This window comes from Corvus hawaiiensis, chromosome 21 (genome assembly GCF_020740725.1).
Source record: "Corvus hawaiiensis isolate bCorHaw1 chromosome 21, bCorHaw1.pri.cur, whole genome shotgun sequence".
Lineage (NCBI taxonomy): Eukaryota > Metazoa > Chordata > Aves > Passeriformes > Corvidae > Corvus > Corvus hawaiiensis.
Genome location: NC_063233.1, coordinates 110078 through 130788, shown reverse-complemented (window position 1 = coordinate 130788; position 20711 = coordinate 110078). Strand labels below are relative to the sequence as shown.

Genomic DNA, 20711 nt, shown 5'->3' with positions numbered 1-20711 from the left:
GGGTTGTTTTTTCCCCTCTAAAATCTAAGTAAGACTGAGACGTGGAAACAAAGCAGGACAAAAGTGCTGTCTGTGTTTCTCTAGTATGTTATGTGAAGTTTAGTATGAGATGTAATAAATTGGTATGACTAATATCTTAGCTACACAAGAGTGAAAAAGGACAAAGAAAGAGCAGGTATTGCTGCCCTGGACAAACTTGTAGAAAATTGTCTTCTAATCAGATAAAGTCATACTCTTTTTTTCTTTTTATCTGTCTGCTTTTGTATATATTTTGATAATCTAGGAAAGCAAACCCCGATTACTCCCTCTTCCTTTAAACTCACTCGTCCTTTGGCTTGGGATATTACTGTATCTGAGGGAAGCACATTGGCATGCTTAATCAGTAGGTCCAGAACTGCAAACTATTAATATGAATTACAAAAACATAGGGGGTTTTGTTTCATTTTGTTTTAAGAAAATAGAGCAAATAAAACAACTACTGAAAATATTCATAACTTTTGATGATACGTCATTCTGCCTTTCTAGAGATAGAAATGTGTAGAGATAGAAATGAAGAAAAGTTGAGAATGGTTTTTAGAAGGTACTTTTTGGGAGAAAGCAATAAATACCCCAGGTTACTCTTAAGATAAAACTGGTAGGGTAGTCTGAGTCACATGAACCTCTGCTTTATAAACTGTACTCATATTTATGAGATATATTACTTCTTCAAGGGAAGATTCTTAATATGGGAAGAAAATTTTTGAAGGACTGATCTGTGTCATTGCAGGAAGTTAAACTAACTGTAAAACTTGACCTGATTTCTAAGCCTATTTTTTCTTTAACCCAGCGTTACTGGAAATTCCAGTTGGTTTGTATGTTGTTCAGTTGTTAATCCAGCTCTATTCCACTCATTTACAAGGTCTTAATGTCCCTTTCGGTTTTGGTGGGATTATTAAATTACCTTTGGTCACTGGACCACTCTCCTATTTATCATGTCAGTGGGTCTAATGGGCATATCGTTCTTTCATAGTCCAAATTCACAGATTGCTGGGGACTTGAGAGACAGTTTAGTTATGGCCTTATGGTTTCCAAGCAAAGCATTTAACAGTTCATAACAAACTGAGTTTGTTCTGGCTTGTTGCTGCCTCTTTGTCTGTTTCTTCAGTTTTCAGTGACAGGTCATATGATTTCTTCATTCATTCCTCCTTAAGCAGTGTAAGGCTTTTCCAGAATGCATGAATGAATAAGCTAAAAACCTAAAGAAATTAGGTATTGCAGCCTGGCTAACACTGGACATAACACAGTGTGATCCAATGAGCAACGTACTGGTCAAGGTGGCAGAGATCTGAAGAAACAGATATGTGGCGAACTCAGCTTGAGTGAAAAAAAGTCTTACAAGGGATTTCTGTAAAGTATTCCTAAGTCTCAGGGCAGAAAAGTTAGTGGAGATCTTCCAGACTGGTGGCAGACCCAGGAAGCATTGCAGTGGGCTCTGGTCATGGGGCCCAGCAGCATTCTGTCCCCCCACTGTCAGCTCCACCAGCTGGGGCAGCTCTCATTCTTTTTTTAGTGTCCTTGTTGGTCCTGCAAATTGCTCGTAGTAGGCAGTAGCCTAAGTGCAAAAAACCTTTTCTGTCTTTTTAAGAGGTGTCATAGAACTCAAGCAGTAATTACAGGATTTTTCAAAATGCAAATCCCAAGCTCTCCTTTGTTTAATGGGCCCAGACCACAGTGGGGGTAAACTACTTCTGGTTGCTATATTCATTAAAAATTACGCAACTGTTTCTGTTTGAAACACTAGAACAATTGGTTGATCGATTGATTTGTTTGTTTCAGGAATTTATCTCTTGGATTTAATCTACATTGATTCTGCATATCCTGCTTCAGACAGCATAATGGAGAATGAACAAAGATCCAATCAAATGAACAATATTCTCCGAATAATAGCTGATCTGCAAGTATCCTGCAACTATGGTTGGTAAATTTTGTTATACCTGTCAAGCCTTAACTAAAATTTCTTTAGTGTGAAATTGTGAAAGCAGATTTTGGCCCCGAGCGAGCACAAGAGGCTAACATTGGTAGAGTTGAACACTAGTAAGGGATGTAGCTTCCACTTCTGTGTAGCTTCAGTCTTACCAGTAAATTGAGCAGATAAGCACATATTCTAAATTGTAAGAGCTATAAGAGAGGGTGTGTAGAGTTTACTGCTACATGTGGGCTACAAATGACATACTTTCAAGTGCAGCTATTGCATTTGGCTTCTATTGTTTCCACCAGAGGCAATCAGAATTATCTTAATATCTTCCCTTTACTTTGCAGTAGATACGGTGTCTAGAGTGTGGAATGTGTTCATTTGGTTATCATTTTGTTGTTAGCGTCCTGGTGATACGTTTAGAAAATGAAATACAAATATTTCAGTCTATACAGCAGTTGTTCAATTGTGCTAAGCTTTTCCATGTATGTCACTCCTGGATGAAGTCAGGAAAATGAGGGGCTGTTTCTTTTTGTTAACAGGATTTTAGTCTAAAAATAATTTCTGCAATTTTAGCCTGCCAGTGAAGCTGTATATCAAGAAATGTGCTGGTTTTGCTGTCTTAATGAATACTCAGTGTACTCTTGGCGACTTAGCATGACTTTTCATAGCTTATATATGTAACGAGCTGAAAAGCCTTCAGAAGATTTAAAAGCTGCAGTTTTGGAGAGCTTAAAAAAAAAAATTTGTGAAAAAACAAGGTGAGGTGTTAACTGTGTATGCTTAAGTATCCAGCCCTTGTCCTTTTTCGTCAACTTCAGTATTTCAAAGTACTTAAAGGTAGGAACTAGGCATAATAACATAGGATTCTGAATAGCTAGATTATTCAGGTGTCATTTTTTTATTGGGAGTTTCATTTTGTCTCTGAATACTTGGGATGACAAAGAAACCTCGTTATTTCATTGACCCTTTCCTTTTTACAGTTTTGGTAGCTTCCTGCGGTGCTATGCATTAATTTTGAGTGCTTTTGCTAAAATCAGGATGAAAATTAAAATATGGTCTTGAAACAATACTCTGAGATAATGGGTGCCTTTAAAACAGTTATCTTTACAAGAGCACAAAAGTTAAGTGAGGTACTACAAGGCATGTTCCTGTCCATGCACCATGTGTCAAGAGGTTTTTCTGTCATTCTGAACTTAGTGTCTTTCATTCTTGGTATTCAGCACTGTAATTATTAATTAGTTATTTAATAACTTTCAAGTCTCCTCAGTTCTTGGACATCAGAGAACCAATAATAATAGCTATGGCCATTATATTATAATATATTTATATAGATATTAAAAAAATAGCTATAGCTGTTATATTATAATATAGCTATAACTAATAGCTATGGCTGCAGGCTTTGATCTTCCCCAGAACAGTGAACACAAAATTCAAGCAGGTTTTGCAGCAGATAATTTTTTTCCACCAGTGAGATAGCATCTAATAAAATTCATGAGCTTTCATGATGATGAAATGCATCTGTATTTTCTTTAACAACTGAGAGCATCACTTTCGCTCAATCAAGTGTTTAACACCTTTTTAGAGTAAAAGTAGTATTTCTGCTTGATTTATTCTTTAAGGAGATTCAAATTCTGTTTCCATGAAGGTATAGTAAGAACCAGAAAGAAAACTCTGAACTAATAATTAATTTTGGATTACATAAATGTTTGTGTTTTTTGTTTGTTTGCTTGAACACTCCACAGATCATCTCACAACACTTCCCCATGTGCAAAAGTATTTGAAGTCTGTCCGTTACATTGAAGAACTTCAGAAATTTGTAGAAGATGACAATTACAAGTAAGTACTGTTCTTTTCTTCAGGCATTGGGAAATTAAACAGGAAGATTACTTAGTCATTAGTTTTATTAAGAGCTGAACAAAAAGCCCTTGGCTGAAGATGTTTTAGGGTGTTTCTGCTAAGTAAAATCCAGAATGACAGTCTTTCTTTACGACTATAAGCAGATTTACGAAGTGAAGTATAACAGTGAAAAGTAACAGTTAACAGTTCAGAGTAGATGAAAATCTAGTCTTGATTCTATTACATGATGATTGTGTTCTGGGAATTTTGTTCAATAACCCTAAAGTCATCCCCAAGATGTCTAGTATTGCCTCTATGGCATTATAAATAATACATTAACAACATTTACCAATTTCAGATTATTATTTTTAATAAGTTAGTACTTACGGTTTGGGGGTTTAAGTTTTGGGGGTTTAAGCATGTTAAAGCAATGTTTACAAAAGACAAGAGAAGAGTTAACCCATACAGAGGTTTGAAGCAGACACCAGAGAGCACATCGGTCAATATGTGAATGTACTCCAGTTAAAGGAAGTGAGAATCCCTGGCCAGTAATTCTGAAAGAACTAGCAAATTAAGTTACAGGCCTAGCAGCCAAGGCTTTAAATAGCTCAACCAAGGTAGATACAATGCTATACAATTAGCTATTGACAAATAGAGTAACTATTTAGGCGAGCAGAATTTGAAATATTCAAGGCAAACATATGTTCAGTAATACGATACTAGTATAAAATATTTTAGCATATGTTTTAGAGAGCAAAGGTGGTAATGAACTTTAAAACCAGTCTTGTTACCAGTTTTGTTAAATACTTCAATTAAGAACTTTGTCTCAGAATTTATGTATACTTAGACCGTATGCTAATAAAACAGTGATGGAAGGGTTCATTGAAATAGAACATGGTTTGGATATCACAAAGGAAGAATCTGATGACCTGATGACTAAAGTGATAGTGACACAAACCCCAAAATGTTATATAATTATTCTAACATTAGTTTCTGGTGTTGATCAGTAGATAGCAGTCACAAGTGAGATACAGCCATGAAAGGACCAATTCATCCCTACTCTCTATCAAATATAGTGTTTCTATGAAAAAATAGGGTTGTTTATACTGCTTCAGAAGGAGCTGGTGAGAGCTTACATGGGGCATTGTATGCATTTCTGGCCATCCATGCTTGCATGCTTGAAAGTTTAAATAAATGCTGGTGCAATCAGATGAATAAAATCTATCTGGTGACACCAGATGTAAAGAACTAGGTTGGGCCTTAGCCTAGGAAAGGAGAAGTTTAGATAAGAGAATCACTATATATACACACAGCTGGAAGAAAATGGGGAGGGTAAAAAGCAATTTAAATGAAATTTTAATGGTAACACAAGGATAAAACGCATAGAAAATTTTAGAAGTTAAATGTTGAAATACAGTTTGTAACTACCAGAGGAATGGAATTCTGGAACCTCTTCTTATTCAGAGTAGTGAGACAAATAATCAAATTATTTTAAGTCGAAACCTGATCAGTTAGTGAAGTGAAGGCTACCAGTTAGTGTTTGTGAAAAGAAAAGAGCATATTCGGTAATCAGAAGACTGTGCATTACCAGTGTGGGGTCATGTACACAAGCATGTGAAGAGTGACCTGCACAACCATTTACGTTTTGCTGCAATTAGTGCTGATGCTGCTGGCATACAGATGCAACCTTCTGCTGAGATGGGAAAAAAGGTGTCATCGTAACAGAGACAACCCATGTTTTAGCATAACACAGGTCAGACAATTTGGTTTTTTGATTCTGAATATAGCTGAGTTGCTGGTAACTCCAGCTGTTCCTCTGAGCTCTGGCTCCAGCCGCGGGGCATGCAGGACTATACCTTGACCAGATCTGTCAATAGGAATTCTTGTGATGAATGCGTGTGGAACTTTGCTTTCCCTGAGAGAATAGTTCTAAAAGTAAAAGCATTTGGACACGGCGTTATTTTGGAACTTCTCAAAGTATTATCAGGGCATACTTCAAATAGAGATAAAAGGTCTAAAATTTGTCCCCTTGCTTAGGGTAAACTTCCGCAAAAGAAGCTGAATGGGCACTGGGTCATTCACTGCAAAAGCTCATGCTTGGTGATGGTTTGAGATCTTTGTGCCTTTGTGTCTGGTTCGTCACAGATACTAAGGATAGTGATGTTTCTGTAGGAAAATAATTAGGGAAAAAAAAAGGAATGTGTTTAATGTTTTCATAGCAAAATTCATCTGCTCCATGGAATTAGAATTCCTGCCGGAGTACTGATGGTGGAATGTATAAATTCTTCCTTTATGCAGTCTCATGACACTGTATATGTTTCACACACAGACACATTGTGCAAGAGATGCACATCAACCATGAGCAGTGCACCCAGCCTTTGAAAAGGTCAAGCAGTCCAAGACTTTTGTTAAGGGTAGTCTGAGATACAAATCTCAGTGTTAAGATTTAACAAATGGTCGTTATTTACTAATTTCCCACATACTTCCGTGCTTCATTAAAGTTGTGAAGACAGAGAAAAATTAAACTGAGTAGTCACTGCTAAAGGTGAAGACCTGTAGTTAGTAGAGGCTTTACAACTCCTGGACTGGATTAAAGAAACTGCTTGTATTATTCAATTTGATTTTTAGATGGAGTTTCCTGATGATGCAACAGTGTTAACACCATGTGTACAACAGCTTTCATGAACTGTACTATTTCAGAAAAAATTAAACAAGTGTTTTCCATAAGCATATGATACCATAACATAATATTTGTAAAAACTAGAAGTAATTCCATTTTAAATTTGAATATTAATGTGACTTTAGCAGCAACCTTGCTGATAGTGCTTGAAGGTATTTGATATATCTTAAAGATCATTTAATACTTTTTCTTTGGATTCAGTTATTTGTGAGATTAATTCAATCAAGTTTAGTGGTTTTCTTTCCAGGCTTCACTGTGGCAAGGAAAAACTGGACTAAAGTCACAAAAGGTATTAAAAAGAGGGAAAGATTTGATTCTTACCCCAGGAAAGTTGCTACAGCTTATATACATTGGAGAACTTTGATCTTTTTCTACCATGTTGGTTTCATCAGAATAAAACTTTAATTTCTTTTTTTAATTAATTAATTTAAATTCATCAAAATGCATCACATCTACCCTTAAAGAAAACTCTCATTCCTCTTCCATTTTTGCACTTGGTAAGAAGTTTTTGGATTTTGTTTTGAATATTTTATACCACATTTTCCTCTCAGTTTCCCTTAACGGATCTTTAGTTTCATAGTATTTTCTGGTCCCGTGCCAGAAGAAACTGTAAGCCTTAAAAATGCAGAGGTAAGAATCTCTTCCCTCTTTTTCTTTGCAGTGACTGCTCTTTTTGAGCCAGGGACAGCATTAGTGCTCTCTGCAGAGAGCTATGTGTGACCTTTGGCATGAAGAACAGAACTATCTCAGTACCAGGCTGTCAGGGAGAGACACTTAGATAGTTGTCCTGAAATATATTGGCAGAATCCCAACACACATTTTGCCAAATGAGAACCTCAATTACATTGGAAAGGAATATATGGCAGCCACTTTATATAAACAAAGCTTTTCTCTACAATTTTTTGTGCCAGTCCAATTGCTTCCTTTAGGTTCATGCTTGTCAGCAAGCAGGAATGCTCCAGAAAACCCCTGGCAATGATGTCATATCCTAAAAATAACAGATCTTTCTTGCTTAGCCCGTATACTGTTTTCTGCAGAAGCTGCTCAGTTTTAGCAGTATATAACATTGTGGCGCAATGCCACATCCTCTCCTAACCAGACATATCTTGCAGCCATTCCTACAAATTTTTTTGCTGACCTTTTGTCATTGTTAGGTCAGGCCTTGTATTCTCACAGTTGTTTTTTGAATGAAACCTGTTTGAAGACTGTTATTTGTATTACAGTATTATCTGTCTGGACAGGACAGGACAGGACAATCAGGCTGCTATCTATGCCTATAATTCAGTTCTTCTGAGCATATTAGGCAATATAGTAGTAAGATGACTTACAGAAAAATCAGCTCAAATTTAGGTTCAGATAGGCAAGATGCTAAGGGAAAACATTCAAGAGACGTTAATAGGCAATTAAAAGGTTATACTGGCTCCTAGCAGTGCTGGTGCTGTAGAAGTGCTAGCTGTACCACGTTAGTTCCAGTCCTATGGGAACAGGAATTAAATGGCAGGTGCTTAGTACTTACATTAAGTATTAGTACTTACATTAGTACTTGTAACAGTGAAGCTTGGTTGCAGTTCATCTTCAGTAAGCCTCCCAGGCAGCTATATTCCCCTGATCTTTTCCACCAAGAGCTGTGGTGAAAGGCAGGGCAGAAGAAAACCTTCACTGTTAGTGTGAGATTCATAGCGATCCAGTGGCCGTATGGTTCAGTAGCTGTAGTTGTGGCTTGACTGCCTCTTCCACAGGACACAAAATACAATCATAGAAGCATGGAATCACTAAGGTTGAAAAAGATTTCGAAGATGATCAAGTTCAACCTTTGACCGATCACCACCTTGTCAACTAGACTAGGTAAATTGATTGCCACATCCAGTTGTTTCTTTAAGTCTTCCAGGGATGATGATTTCACTACCTCCCTGGTCAGCCCCTCCCAATGCCTGACAACCCCTTTTGTGGAGAAGTTCTTCCTGATGTCCAACCTGAACCTCCCCTGTCACAGTTTGAGTCCATTCCCTCTTGACCTGTTGCTGGTTGCCTGAGAGAAGAGGCTGTACCTTCCAGTCAGGGAGTTGTAGAGAAGGTCCCCCCTGAGCCTCCTTTTCTCCAGGCTAGGCCCCACCAGCTCCCTCAGCTGCTCCTCATATGACTTATCCTTTAGACCCTTTCCCAGCTTTGTTGCCCTTTTCTGAATGTGCTCCAGTGCCTCAATGTCTTTCTTGCAGTGAGGTTTCCAGAACCGAATCCAGGATTCAAGTTTTGGCCTCACCAGTACAGAGGGGCAATCACTTCCCTAGTCCTGCTGGCCACAGTACTTTTGATACAGGCCAGGATGCCATTGGCCTTCTTGCCTACCTGGGCATATGTTCAGCTGCTTTTCCTTTTCTCCTGGACCACTCTCCAGCCACTCTTCCCTATCCTGTAGCAATGGATGGGGTTATTGTAACTGAATTGGAACGGAAAGGAACCAGCACTTCGCCTTGTTGAATCTCACATTGTTGATCTCAGCCCATTGATTCAGCCTATCCAGATCCTTCTGCAGAGCATTGCTACCCTCTAGCAGATCAACACTCCCACCCAACTTAGTGTCTTTCATGAACTTACCAAGAGGGCACTCGATCTTCTTGTCCAGATCATCAACAATGATATTAAATAGGACTGGGCCCAGTATTGAGCCGTGGGGAACACCACTAGGGACTGGCCCCAACTGGATGTGGCACCATTCCCCACCACTCTCTGGGCCCAGTCATCCAACCAGGTGTTTCCCAGTGAAGAGTGCACCTGTCCAAGGCATGGACTGCAGCCTCTCCAGGAGAATATTGGGGGATGCATGGGGACAGTGAAGCTTCCAGCAACCTATTGTTTAAATGCTAGACAGGCAGCCCAAAAAGTTCCAGGTTGGCCAGACCCATCTTGTTTGGTACACAAATAATGGTCAGAAATGCCCTGAGGGACAGCTTTGACAACTGCACTGCTTTGTTGTGACTAACATCATCCTTGTTTCAGCAAAGATGAGTTAAGTTTTATTCAGCCTCCTCATGGAGCACCTAAACTTCTGTGTAAGACAATTCTTTGTCTTCATTCACTTGCTTTTTATAAGAAAAATTGCATAACACTGGCGTTACTGTCCTAGCAGTGGCTCCATCCTGTACTGGAGAGCATACTTCCATGAAAGAGAGCTATGTTCAAGACTGACTCCCTATTTTATTTTCTGCATTATGTTAGGTTCCTCTTTTCCTGCTTACCAGGAAGGTTACTCTAAAATGAGCTGTATGGCCCAGTATTTAAGACTGGGTTGAAATATATGTCCGTCCAGCTTACTTTTCAGAGCATACCAGCCCTAACATGTTCCAGAAATTTTGAGTATCAGGCTTAAAAAAACAGAAGTTGTTCAGTCATCTTTCTACTATCCAAGAATAAAGCTTTCATATACTCTTCTGTGCCTATTCTGTAGAAGCATTGTCTTAATTCCCAGTGGTAGATTGGTGTTTGTTAATTCAGTGAATCTCCATGCTGATTTTTCTTCCTAGAGATTTTACTTGTAATTTTTGTTTCACCTTAGATTGTTAATACTAACTCCTCAGTTTTGAAATTTCAGTTTCTAGTGGACAGTTTCTGAGGCTGATACCTAGGATTTATCCTGACATGTCTCTTAGCTGAACTCTTGCAGTATAATTTTGGAATGTTGAAATTTCATATGTCGGCGTTTAGACCATGCACTAAAACTAGGCTTCCTTACCATGGTAAAGCAAAGATTTGGTTTTTTGAAAAGAATTCCTGAAACAAAAAAGAAATCCTAACAGTACTGTGATATTGGCTGAATATAGTGACTTCCAAGATGAATTTCTGATGATACACAGGGGCAAACACATAAAAGAGTGTCTTTATGAGTTCTGAGTGGTTTAGGCATGCTGGAACCAAAGTAGTTTTTTGTTTAAAGTAATGCTAGTGAATGACACTGGGCAGTCAGCTGTGAGAATGTCATTAGGTGTGTGATGATATGGATGATGCATGTTGGTGGTAAGCACATCAGGGCTCAAAGTCTACACTGATCTATTGAAAGTACCACACTAAGCCTCTCAGAGGCCACAGGTTCTGGCTCCAGGAGTCCCGTTTGGGAGACACTGAGCATTTGTGTGCATGTGTGGAACTTGTGCTGCTCCATGGAAAATGGAGTGTCAGAGGAATTGCAAAATTGAATTTGGGTGGTGACAAACAAGCCAGGACTGGTTGAAACTGTACTGACTGTCAGTATCTCTTCTTTGAAATAAAGAATGTTTCTGATTGTTTCCAGTCTTCTGGAGGAGAGGGGGAATAGAAGAGAAGGTGGCTCAGGAATGACATCTCGTCAGAATATATTCCCTTTTCTCAACAGTTTATTTTAAATATAAACATGTCAGCATGAGTATTTTATGTTTACCAAAATATATTTAGGCTCGCATTTATTTGTTCTTCTTTTAATACATCCTGTATTTTCCTAGGTTGATAGTTTTTCTGGAAACATTGCAGAATTCTGGCATCATGGAAGTCGATGTCCAAACTGTCAGAGACTTAAAAAGGGCTAAGATTCAGACTGTAGTTTAACATAGCCAAACAGATAATCAACATTATTTAACTTCACATATTCTGGGGAGATGAGCAGTGGAGAGTGGTGCAATCTCATTTTATAGCACTCAAGACACATTTGTTGCTCTGTTAGTGAATTTCTAAGTGCAGCACACAACACAGGTGCTTTCTAGATGGTATAACCATAGCATGCCTCTTTCTAAAACCTTGTTAAAAGCATAAAGGTGTTAGGTCTTTCTTCCTGCTGTTACATTCCCCTTTTCTTCTTTACAAGAATAATTTTAGACAGAAAGAGAGAAATAGTATAGTGCAAGTAGTTGCATGGAAGTTGATCTCGCTTTTGTCACTAAAGAAGGTATAAGAATGCACTTGCCTTAAATCTGTCAGCAGGTCATAGCACTTCCCCTGATGTACATATTCACAGGCAGTATTTCACCTGTGCTGTTTTTCAAACATGTAAGGGTTGTACTGGGTCTGGGAGCTTGATACGCAGTAAGCTGATGAAACTGGTAAAAATTGTGACGTTAGACAAGTGACTTCTGGCCTTATCAGGTGTGTGAGGTAGTCCTGCCATTCTTAGTGTGAAAAATACGTGATTCTGTCACTAGTTGTATTAACTGAAATTATAGACTGGACCTGCTTAATGAGCACAGTTCAGTTCAGCATGCTTAAGAAGAAATATGGTCTCTAATCTTTACGTGCAGATTTAAATTCATTTTATTCTAACCAAGCAAAAAATTTTCAGGAGGAATGCATTACAAATCACATCACTGTAAAAAGAAGCAGCTATTTGCTTGTGTGGACTGAACTGCAATCATATCTTTTAACAGTGGGCTTATTAGATAAATGTTTCCACAGTGACCAAATAAACTGTGGCTATTGCCACAGAGGAAGTAGTAAAACTGAGTAACTTCTTTGATACAGGGTAAGGAAAGAGCTTCAGAGATGAGTTCCTCAAAGCTGGCAGAAACTAAAAATGCCGTTGTCGTGGCATGCGGGAAAGGACCGGTAACATCTCCCTTGCACAGACAGACATCGAAGAAATTAGCAATTGTGGAACAGTGACAGGTTATCAGCAGGAGGGTTGTCTGCTTCCATTTGGAGAAAAACTGTCAAACAATTTGAAATGCCTGCTTTGCCTGAGGACTTTGGTTTGTCAAATATAAGCTAACCCGGTAAAATGAGCTTAGTACCCAAATTTCTGAATAGCATCCGTGGCAGTTGCTGCAGAAGATTATTAAAACAAAACAATACAAAAAAATTAAAAAGCTTTCTTTGCAAAAATCAAGCTCACAGCATGGCAACAATGAAACTTGAATATAGTGAGGAACAGATCAGCCTTAAAAATGAACAGAAGAGTAACTACTGTTCAAAGGATGCAACTGGAACATTTCTACAGACATGGAAGATAAATTCACACAGTAGGGCCTTGCTGACAGGGAAGGACTTCATTAAGTTCTTTTGCCTTTTTTCCATACTGAAAGAAATTCCTATGTGATCAACATTTGAATAATGTACTGACTTGTATTATTGTAACTCTCTAGGAGAGTTACGTTACTGCTTCCTGGTCACAGAAATCAAGTTGACAGAAAGAAAAGTAGCCTGGAAAGGAATGATTCATCACCTACTTGAAGTACATTACTTTGGGTAGTTAAAAGAATCCAGTACTGTCAGAAGAATAGAAATTTGAAATCATGAAATGGACCGTAGCTTTGTTAACTGACTTCACACTAAAACATAGTTGACAGTGTTGGAATGTTGTAGAGAAGGAACTGAAAGGTATTCCCAATAAAGAGTAATAAGGAAAGTGATGGCTGAGCCGTATGTGATATTTTGAAATGCTGTCATAGGTTTCTCCCTCCGCCCCTTTCCATGTTTTTATCTGAAGTCAGAAAGCCTTCCCTTGGGGTGCACAGCAGGACACTGCAGCTTGAAACCTTCCAGCTTTTTTTGTGTGTCCACTGCTGTGCAATGCCAGCAGTTATTTCCTTTGGATTTGTGCCTATTCCATTAAAATTTACTTAACATTGTAGTCCTTCATACCTTTTTGTCAGACTGGTACAGAGGAAAGGACCCATGAATGTCAAGTGAAGACTGCCTAAACTTGAGAAATAGCAGAAGTGATATGCATTGGGAGATTGAGATTTGTTGGAGTGCTGAGAACACAAGAGTGAGTGAGTACATAATAAAACACATGGAGTGAGGCAGCATGTCATATAATACTTTCTTCTAATTACCTTCTTTTACTATTAAGTGTTGGTCACTTTGCCCTTTTAAGCTTCTTTTCTGTAAGTCGTAGTAACTAAATAGCTACTTCTCTGTGCACATTTCAACATGGTAACAGTAAATTCACTTTCATGTTTAGAGGGAATAAAATGTTAGGTTTGTATCTAAATTACTAACTTTTTGAGGTTTTTTTTCCAAGGCGAAAGACTACATGAACTTACGTTTTTAAACTGAGAGGGAGGATTAAATAATGATTTCTCTTTCTGCTTTCATAGACTTTCCTCACAGTTTCTTTCTTGCTTCTGACAGGTAGTGATTGACTTCAAAAAAATTATTGTTTTGTTACTTCACAAAATAAATAACTACACTTCCAAGAAAGTAAAATTCCTAGTTAGCACTGCCAAAATAATTACTTTCTTAAATTTCTTTCAACTTCTATTGAGATTTTTTTTTGTTAATTTCTCTAAAAACTTGTTTTTCCAGATTATCTTTAAGAATTGAGCCAGGTAACAGCTCTCCTCGACTGGTTTCCTCCAAAGAAGATCTTGCAGGTATAAAACATCATTTGAAAATTTGAATAAGGAAATAATTTTAATTACAGAAATCCTCCACTGAAGTATATGGGAAAATCCAGAGGTACATCAGTAGCATGAGTCAACAAGAAGGATTGCTGACTTGTATAAAAACATTTCCAATTCAAGGAGTGTCAGAGGGTATTTGCTAGCATTGAAACAGATGTCAAATTGCGGGATTTTTTTTACAAATGCTTGAATTTTCATCATTATTTAATAAGTGAAGAAAAAAGACCCCTCTTTTGGTACAAAAAAAGCAGTGCAGTGAATAACACAGGAAATTCTCCTTTCAGGTTTCCATGTGATCACATAAATTTGAGACAATTTCATTGTGGAAAGCAGGAGGACAAAAGATTCGTAATAGCTTCTAGCAACATCTGAAAACTAAGAGTACCATCCATAAGTTGACAAAAACTAATCTGTTTATTGCTATGACCAGACTAAACAAACATCAGGCTACATGAAATGTACTTCCTGCTATAGGAGCCATTATCTCGAAAGCTGTTCTGTTTTGATTTCTTGAACCTGAATGGCCAATTTTCTGTCCCATTATGTAAAACCATGTGTGAATGTAAAAACCCATGGCGTCCAGACCACATCTGACATGCAGTTTCAATTGGCTTTCAAAATGTCTTTTTTTCTCACCAATGAAAGGCAAAGTAAGTGAGAGAAAGAAAAAGGAAGATGCTAAATATTAAACGAAGAAAAATCCCATGTGTTACTCCTCTGCCTCCCAGCTCTTCATGTTGGCTGCTGTAAAATGACCAGTCATTTATAGGGAACCTCCTATAGGTTCACACAAACCTTTGTGTTTGCTATGCCCAGAGTCAGATAAACATTTGACCTGGTCTTCAATTTCTTTAGGAAGGTGCTTTCCTTTTCCCTGCTTGATGCTCAGTGGTATTAATTGCTGTGTACAATATCAAGAAATAGTTCACGGGATAATTTTTATAAACTTAGATGAGTTCAAAAGTAGTTCTTAATGAACACTTTCTTCATACAGAAATGCATTTGGAAGTTAACTTCCCCACAGGAGCCATCACAGTGTTGTACTCTGTATCTGTGTCTGGAAAGGTGTTGTACCAGGCTTCTGCTAAGCAGTGCCCACTGCATCAAGGCTATCTTTCCAAACCCAACCCCCTGCCAAAAAGGCCAGTAAGCTGGGGATGGGCAACGGGTTGGGAGGGTACATAGCCGGGACAGCTGATGTGAGCTGCCCAGAGAGATATTCTGTACCATATGACACGCTCATCAGTAGAAGCTAAGAGAAAGCAGGGAGCAAGGCATTTATTATTTAGGTGTTCATCTTCCTAAGCATCCACTGCAATGCTTGGGCTAGGCCATGACTACTCATTGCCCACTGATGGGAAGTAGAGGATAAATTCTTCTTTTGATTTCTTTTGCTTCTGCACACAGTCATTGCTTTTTTAAATTAAATTGCCTTTCTCTCAACCCACAAAGGTTTTGTATCTTATCTTCTTCACCCTGTCCTGTGAAGGGTGGGGAGTAATAGAGCAGCTCAGTGAGCACCTGACAGCCTGTAAAGGTCAACCCACCACATTTTGTCACATTTTCTTCTGCTTTTGTGAGGATTTGGTTTTTCATACTTGAGACTTGAAACTAAGTTATTGCTTCTCATATGATTACATCTTTCTCACATATGTAAAGCAGACATACAAGTAAACTTTTTTGTTTTCTGGCTTTTGCTTTGTATTGCTCATGTCTCCATGCTCAACACTTGGGCTTTGATGTTAACGCTTCATTTATATGATTATGGAATATAGCTTCAGTCATAGCAGCATAGTATGGGATCATTGCCAGTACTCTGTAAGTCTTAATCAAGGACTGAGAACTCTATTAGAGAGTTCTATCTCTATCTATCAGATCTCTAGTGGAAGGCAAGTAATACAGCATGATACTGCAGTGAGCTCAGCTGGAGTCCACAAAAAATGGTTGGGACTACATTGAGGAGTACCTACTTCATTGAATATGTGATCCTATAGTATCTGGCAGTATTAGGAGGGTAATTTTCCTTTTTGAATCTTCAGTACCCCTAAGTGCTCTGTAAGATTGCTTTTTTCAGAGTGAGAATTAGTGTGATGACTAGAAACCAAGTGCTGAGTCATTCCTATTGCTCCATTCTTCTGTTAGTATTTCCTTTGAAAGCTTGACCCATTTGTGGACTGCTGTATTTCTTGCTCAGCTAGAGAGTTTTCACTTACTGCCAGTTAGACAATGAATGCCATCAGAATTTTGTAATACCCACAGGAATTTTTCAGTGAGCTGCACCTGTGTGGCTGCAAAAATGCTACTAAATGGAATCCAGTACATTTTACTGAAAATAAATCTTACTGAAAATTTTATTCCTGGTGAAGGTTCATTAAGTAAGTTAGCATGAATTCAAATTTAAATTTAACTAAGCATGAAGGCAATAACTTACTGTTTATTTCACAACAGTAATAAATAGGAGTATAGCCATATGTTAGTCTTGAATAATTCTGAACTAAAATACTCTGATATCAGTAATCAGATATTTGAACATGGAAGATTAAAAATAGCACATTTGCAGGTATTGCTGTCAATTTTATTTGGATTCAAATTATAGCTTGACATTAATTCCACTTCAGACATTGTGTGCCAGGAGGAAGTCCTTTGCAGTCGGTAAGATACTATGATAATAGATGATCTCAAAATACTTTGAGCAGTAGTGTAATGTCAATAGTATAAGGCATAGGAGTCTGATAATAGTGATTTTAAGTTAAAATAAAGGTTCTTAGCCCATAAGGTCAGTCATCAGTTCAGTTGTCTCGATAGTCCAAAAGTTAATACATTACTAATAGCAGTAAGTCTAGTTCTGCCTGTGACATGCTGCCTCCTTAAAGATCAGTGTGTGTTTCCAGAGACAGGAAAAAAGCTCAATGTCATTGGTAATAATTCCAAAGCCTATAATGGGATTAAGTGCAGGGAATAGTGTCATCTTTGTGTTCTAAAATACAATTGAATGTGTGGATGGTGGAAATGGATTTTACTTGCCAGCACTGTGAATTTATCTTCTACCCAGTTTTCTATCTTTCAAAAGAATATTAACAGTTTACTCTAGCCAGGGACATTGTGGGTTTCTTTTTTTCCCCTTGAAGTATCTTTATGAGTGTGAGGCTCAATAGAAACAGTTAAATCCTCCAGCATTTCTATTTGCAAAATGCTGGAGAAAACCATGTGTCCATTTTCCACTTCTTTTTGCCAACTAGTTTTCCAGTAAATTCAAACACAGGAGGCAGGCATCTGATTAAAGGGACTGTCTCACAACAAGCTATGTTTTGTATATTAGTGGCTAAGAGGGTCTCATTTAATTACCAAATGCATATATAACTGTGAATAGTGCTTTCACAGGAAGATTTCATGTCTTCCATAATGCTGCAGAGATTCTTGTCTATCGCAAGTAGCATTTAAGAAGGAGCTTTAAGCAGTTTAGTTGAATGCTTTCAGGAACAGTGTGATTCACACAGCTTCCTTGGCAGCAACTTAAGTCTGTTCATTCTGCCTTGCTGTGGTTTGAGAGAGAGAGAGAATGTAGCTGGAGAGCTTATAGTATGCTAACTGTTCACAGTTTCCAGTTGAATTAGCTGTAAAAGACATCTGTGTTCCTGCAGTGTTGGCTGAAAGGTGCTTGTCATTTATGGTATGGCTGTTGGGTTGTTTTGGAAGGTATAACTCAATACATTTTCCCAGAACAAAGGAAAAGATTTAATGCAATATATGGTAAATGTAAGCCTTCTAAGCAACTGACGTTTCTCAGAATTCGCACATCGTGTAGCTCAGTAGAGAAATGTTCTGTTATGTATGTCCTTTCTCATCATGTTATTTGGAAAAGTTCAGGGTGCAGTGCTAATCAGAATATAGAAAGTGGTTTTACTCATTCTCTGAAATATAGCATATTTGTTCTGTCTTGAAAAGCTATATAAAAAGTTAAAATAATGTTAAAATAATTACCATATCCAGAAAATGATATCTAATACCAAGTGACTCAAAGACTGTTCTCAACAATTCTGTGATTTTTAATGAACCCCTTCATTAAAGTTAACATCTAGCATTCAATTTTAGCAACAGCCAGGCCTGTGCTGTGAGTAGCCCTGATTTTGGGGCTATCAACTTCCATTGGTGTCTGGTTCCTGACATTGTTACGCAGTAGTCAGGGATGGACCCTCACCCCCTCCTTTTTTTTTCTTTTTTTTTTTCTTCTTTTTTTTCTTCTTTTTTTTTTTTTCTCCCCAAGTAGGTCTTGGTGTAATTCTTGAGAGGAGAATAATTAGACCAGAGGTTTTGTTACCATCATACCAGGAAAGTGGAGTAATTAATCTGAAACAGATATATTCTCTTCTTTGTTTCTGGGGTAAAATTCAGCCCATTGTGTCAAGTCCATTCAGCTTTGAGACCTAGCTCATAAAGAACTTAGAATATATATTTTAATTAATTAGAAGAGGCCAATTATTGGATGTAGAGTATGTGATATATAGGAGTTTAAAATGTAGAAACAGAAGGAAGAAAGACTGGGGATGTTTGTACATTTGTAACCCTCTGAAGTAGCTATACTACATTAGTGATATCTCTACAGCAGTTCAGCATTTTAGAATAAAAAAAACCCCACACCATCATTTTCCATGTAAACACTGAGTTTGACATTTAGTTTTGCCATTTGTTTTACTGGTTGCTTTGGCAACTAATAAATAGTTTGTGTTAAGTGCTTTAGCAGCCAGTCATTCTGTGGAAATGAGGATTGTCTAATCCTTGTGCAAGTTCTTGGTCATTGCTTCATGTGTACTATGTCTGCTTTTTTTACACAGGACTTAAGGTAGAAATGGAAGAACTAAGTTTTCTTCACATAAATTTACAGACTGTTCAGAAAACTTTACTCTTTGGTTTCCAGTCCCTTCCTCTGTGATACTTTCCTGAGAAACTTTTACAACTCACTGGAATATTTTTGAAACAAATCAATACCAGACAAATCTGTGGATTTGACATGTTATCGACCACTAAATCCAGCTGGAATTAGTGTACTGTGTTTTTTTTCTTAACATACCAAAGCTTCACAAAAATAGTAGAAAAATATTCTATCAAAACAAAGTTTCCAGAGAGAGAATGACTGTGCTCAGTTTTTAACTTTATTGCTTTCTATTACTTTCTGTGACTTCCTTACCAAACAAGTCTAATGTCCCAGTTCATTGATGCTTATTTTAACTGCCAAGCTATCATCCTGAGGAATGTTACAAATATAAACCAGCCAGAGGACAAAGGGCTTTCCTGCCTTGTTTTTTGGAGGTTCAGTTGGCTTTGGTTGTTTGGTTTTGACTCTTTTCACAGCTGTCACCTGAAATAGTTTCTTTTAAAAGTTGGGGGGTTTTTTGATGGATTGGTTAATGTGTTTGGTTGAACCCAAACTTCAGAGTTTCCCTGCAGCTATACTCTCATGATGGCTATGTCTTCATTGCCAATCTAGATGTCACCCAAGCCCATATAGTGCCTTGCAGATCCAACTGCAAAAACTTCAGCATTTTTGCTGAAGTGTAAGTCTGGATTTTGTGCATTCCACTGGTACAGAGTAAGTAACACAAATGCTGGCAATTAGTGATTCCATAAAAGTGACACTTGAAATTGAAAATATCACTTCTGTCCAGGAAGCATTTGAAGGAAATACACTCAAGTGTGCTTACTGTGCAGTCAGAAGTGTGTGTGTGTGTGTGTGTGTGTGTGTGTGTGTGTGTGTGTGTGTGTGTGTGTGTGTGTGGGAGTGACAGCTTTTGGGGAGCTTGTAGGAGTATGGGGAGGTGCAGTCAAGGACTCAGATTCTTGTTTTTAGTTTGCTCTTGTCTTAGAAGCAGCCGTAACGTACATGTCTCTTACATGTTGTATGCATTAGTAGGCTTTTGTTGAATTGTAAAGCAATACTCTGAAAATTAAAACTGTTCTTTTACAATAGCCATTATTCTAGATGTAATTTTTTCTGTCATTCTTGATTCTATGCACAAAATTCATCTAAAGTTATTTATTGTGTGTTTTGTAAGTAGGTCTTTCTCTTTGAAAGTTTTAATTATCATACACTGGTTACAATGAAAACAGAGTAGTAAAAATTTACAGTGGAGATTTAACTAGAGAGTCTGTGGCTTGGAATGTCTTTATTAAGTTTTAGAAACAGAGCTGGTAAGTATCTGATTTACTTCTTAACTGCTCACCAAAAAATAATGAATAGTTGAGACTGTTCTGCCTTCCTGAAAAATCACTCAGTTCTTCGTCATATAATATGCAACTCATTTTAAATTTTTAGTTTGCATATCTAGTACTGGTTTATTGATAGGTTTTTAGTGGAGAAAAATTGTGACCTGTAACTCCCTCACCCTGTTGCTTTTTTTAAAAGCTCTGGGGACTGTAAATGTTCACATGTTTTACTGAAGGATTGCAAAAGTAACATTCATTTATAACATTTGAAGGATTATTCATGGAAAAATTATGCAAAGGAAAAAACAGTGAGATCCTTTGGGATATGTGTAAACTTTTCCAAATGTTCTTGCCACAGATCTCTGAACAGCACTCGGCTCGCTCTGATGAAGTTGTCTCACGTTCCCTAATGCAAACAAATTTTTAATAACATTTTAATATTTTTATACCTCATTCCTGTGCATGTCAGCATAATCTTGAAAATGATGCTGAGAAATAATGAAAACCAAACTAACCCTTGTTCATGCCAGCTGACTGGAAAATCCTGCTAATAGTGCTTTGTCTCCATGAAAGACAAAATAACAGAATAGCAATCATGGTAACAGTATGCACTAGGAGTGGAGCCAGAAGAGTAAAGACAAGAGTTAGCAGTAGCAGATGACTTCACTTATTGGAA

At 37.7% G+C, this 20711-nt stretch overlaps 1 protein-coding gene across 9 annotated transcripts in view; it reads left to right on the top strand.

Moving 5' to 3' along the window:
* Positions 1-20711, top strand: part of RALGPS1 (Ral GEF with PH domain and SH3 binding motif 1) — an 86367-nt gene that overhangs the window by 45450 nt on the left and 20206 nt on the right. For all 9 annotated transcript variants that reach the window (XM_048325829.1, XM_048325828.1, XM_048325824.1 and 6 more), the window contains 3 exons: positions 1816-1953; positions 3697-3790; positions 13737-13804. In XM_048325829.1, the coding sequence (XP_048181786.1) occupies positions 1816-1953; positions 3697-3790; positions 13737-13804 (300 nt within the window). The remainder of the gene's footprint in view (positions 1-1815; positions 1954-3696; positions 3791-13736; positions 13805-20711) is intronic.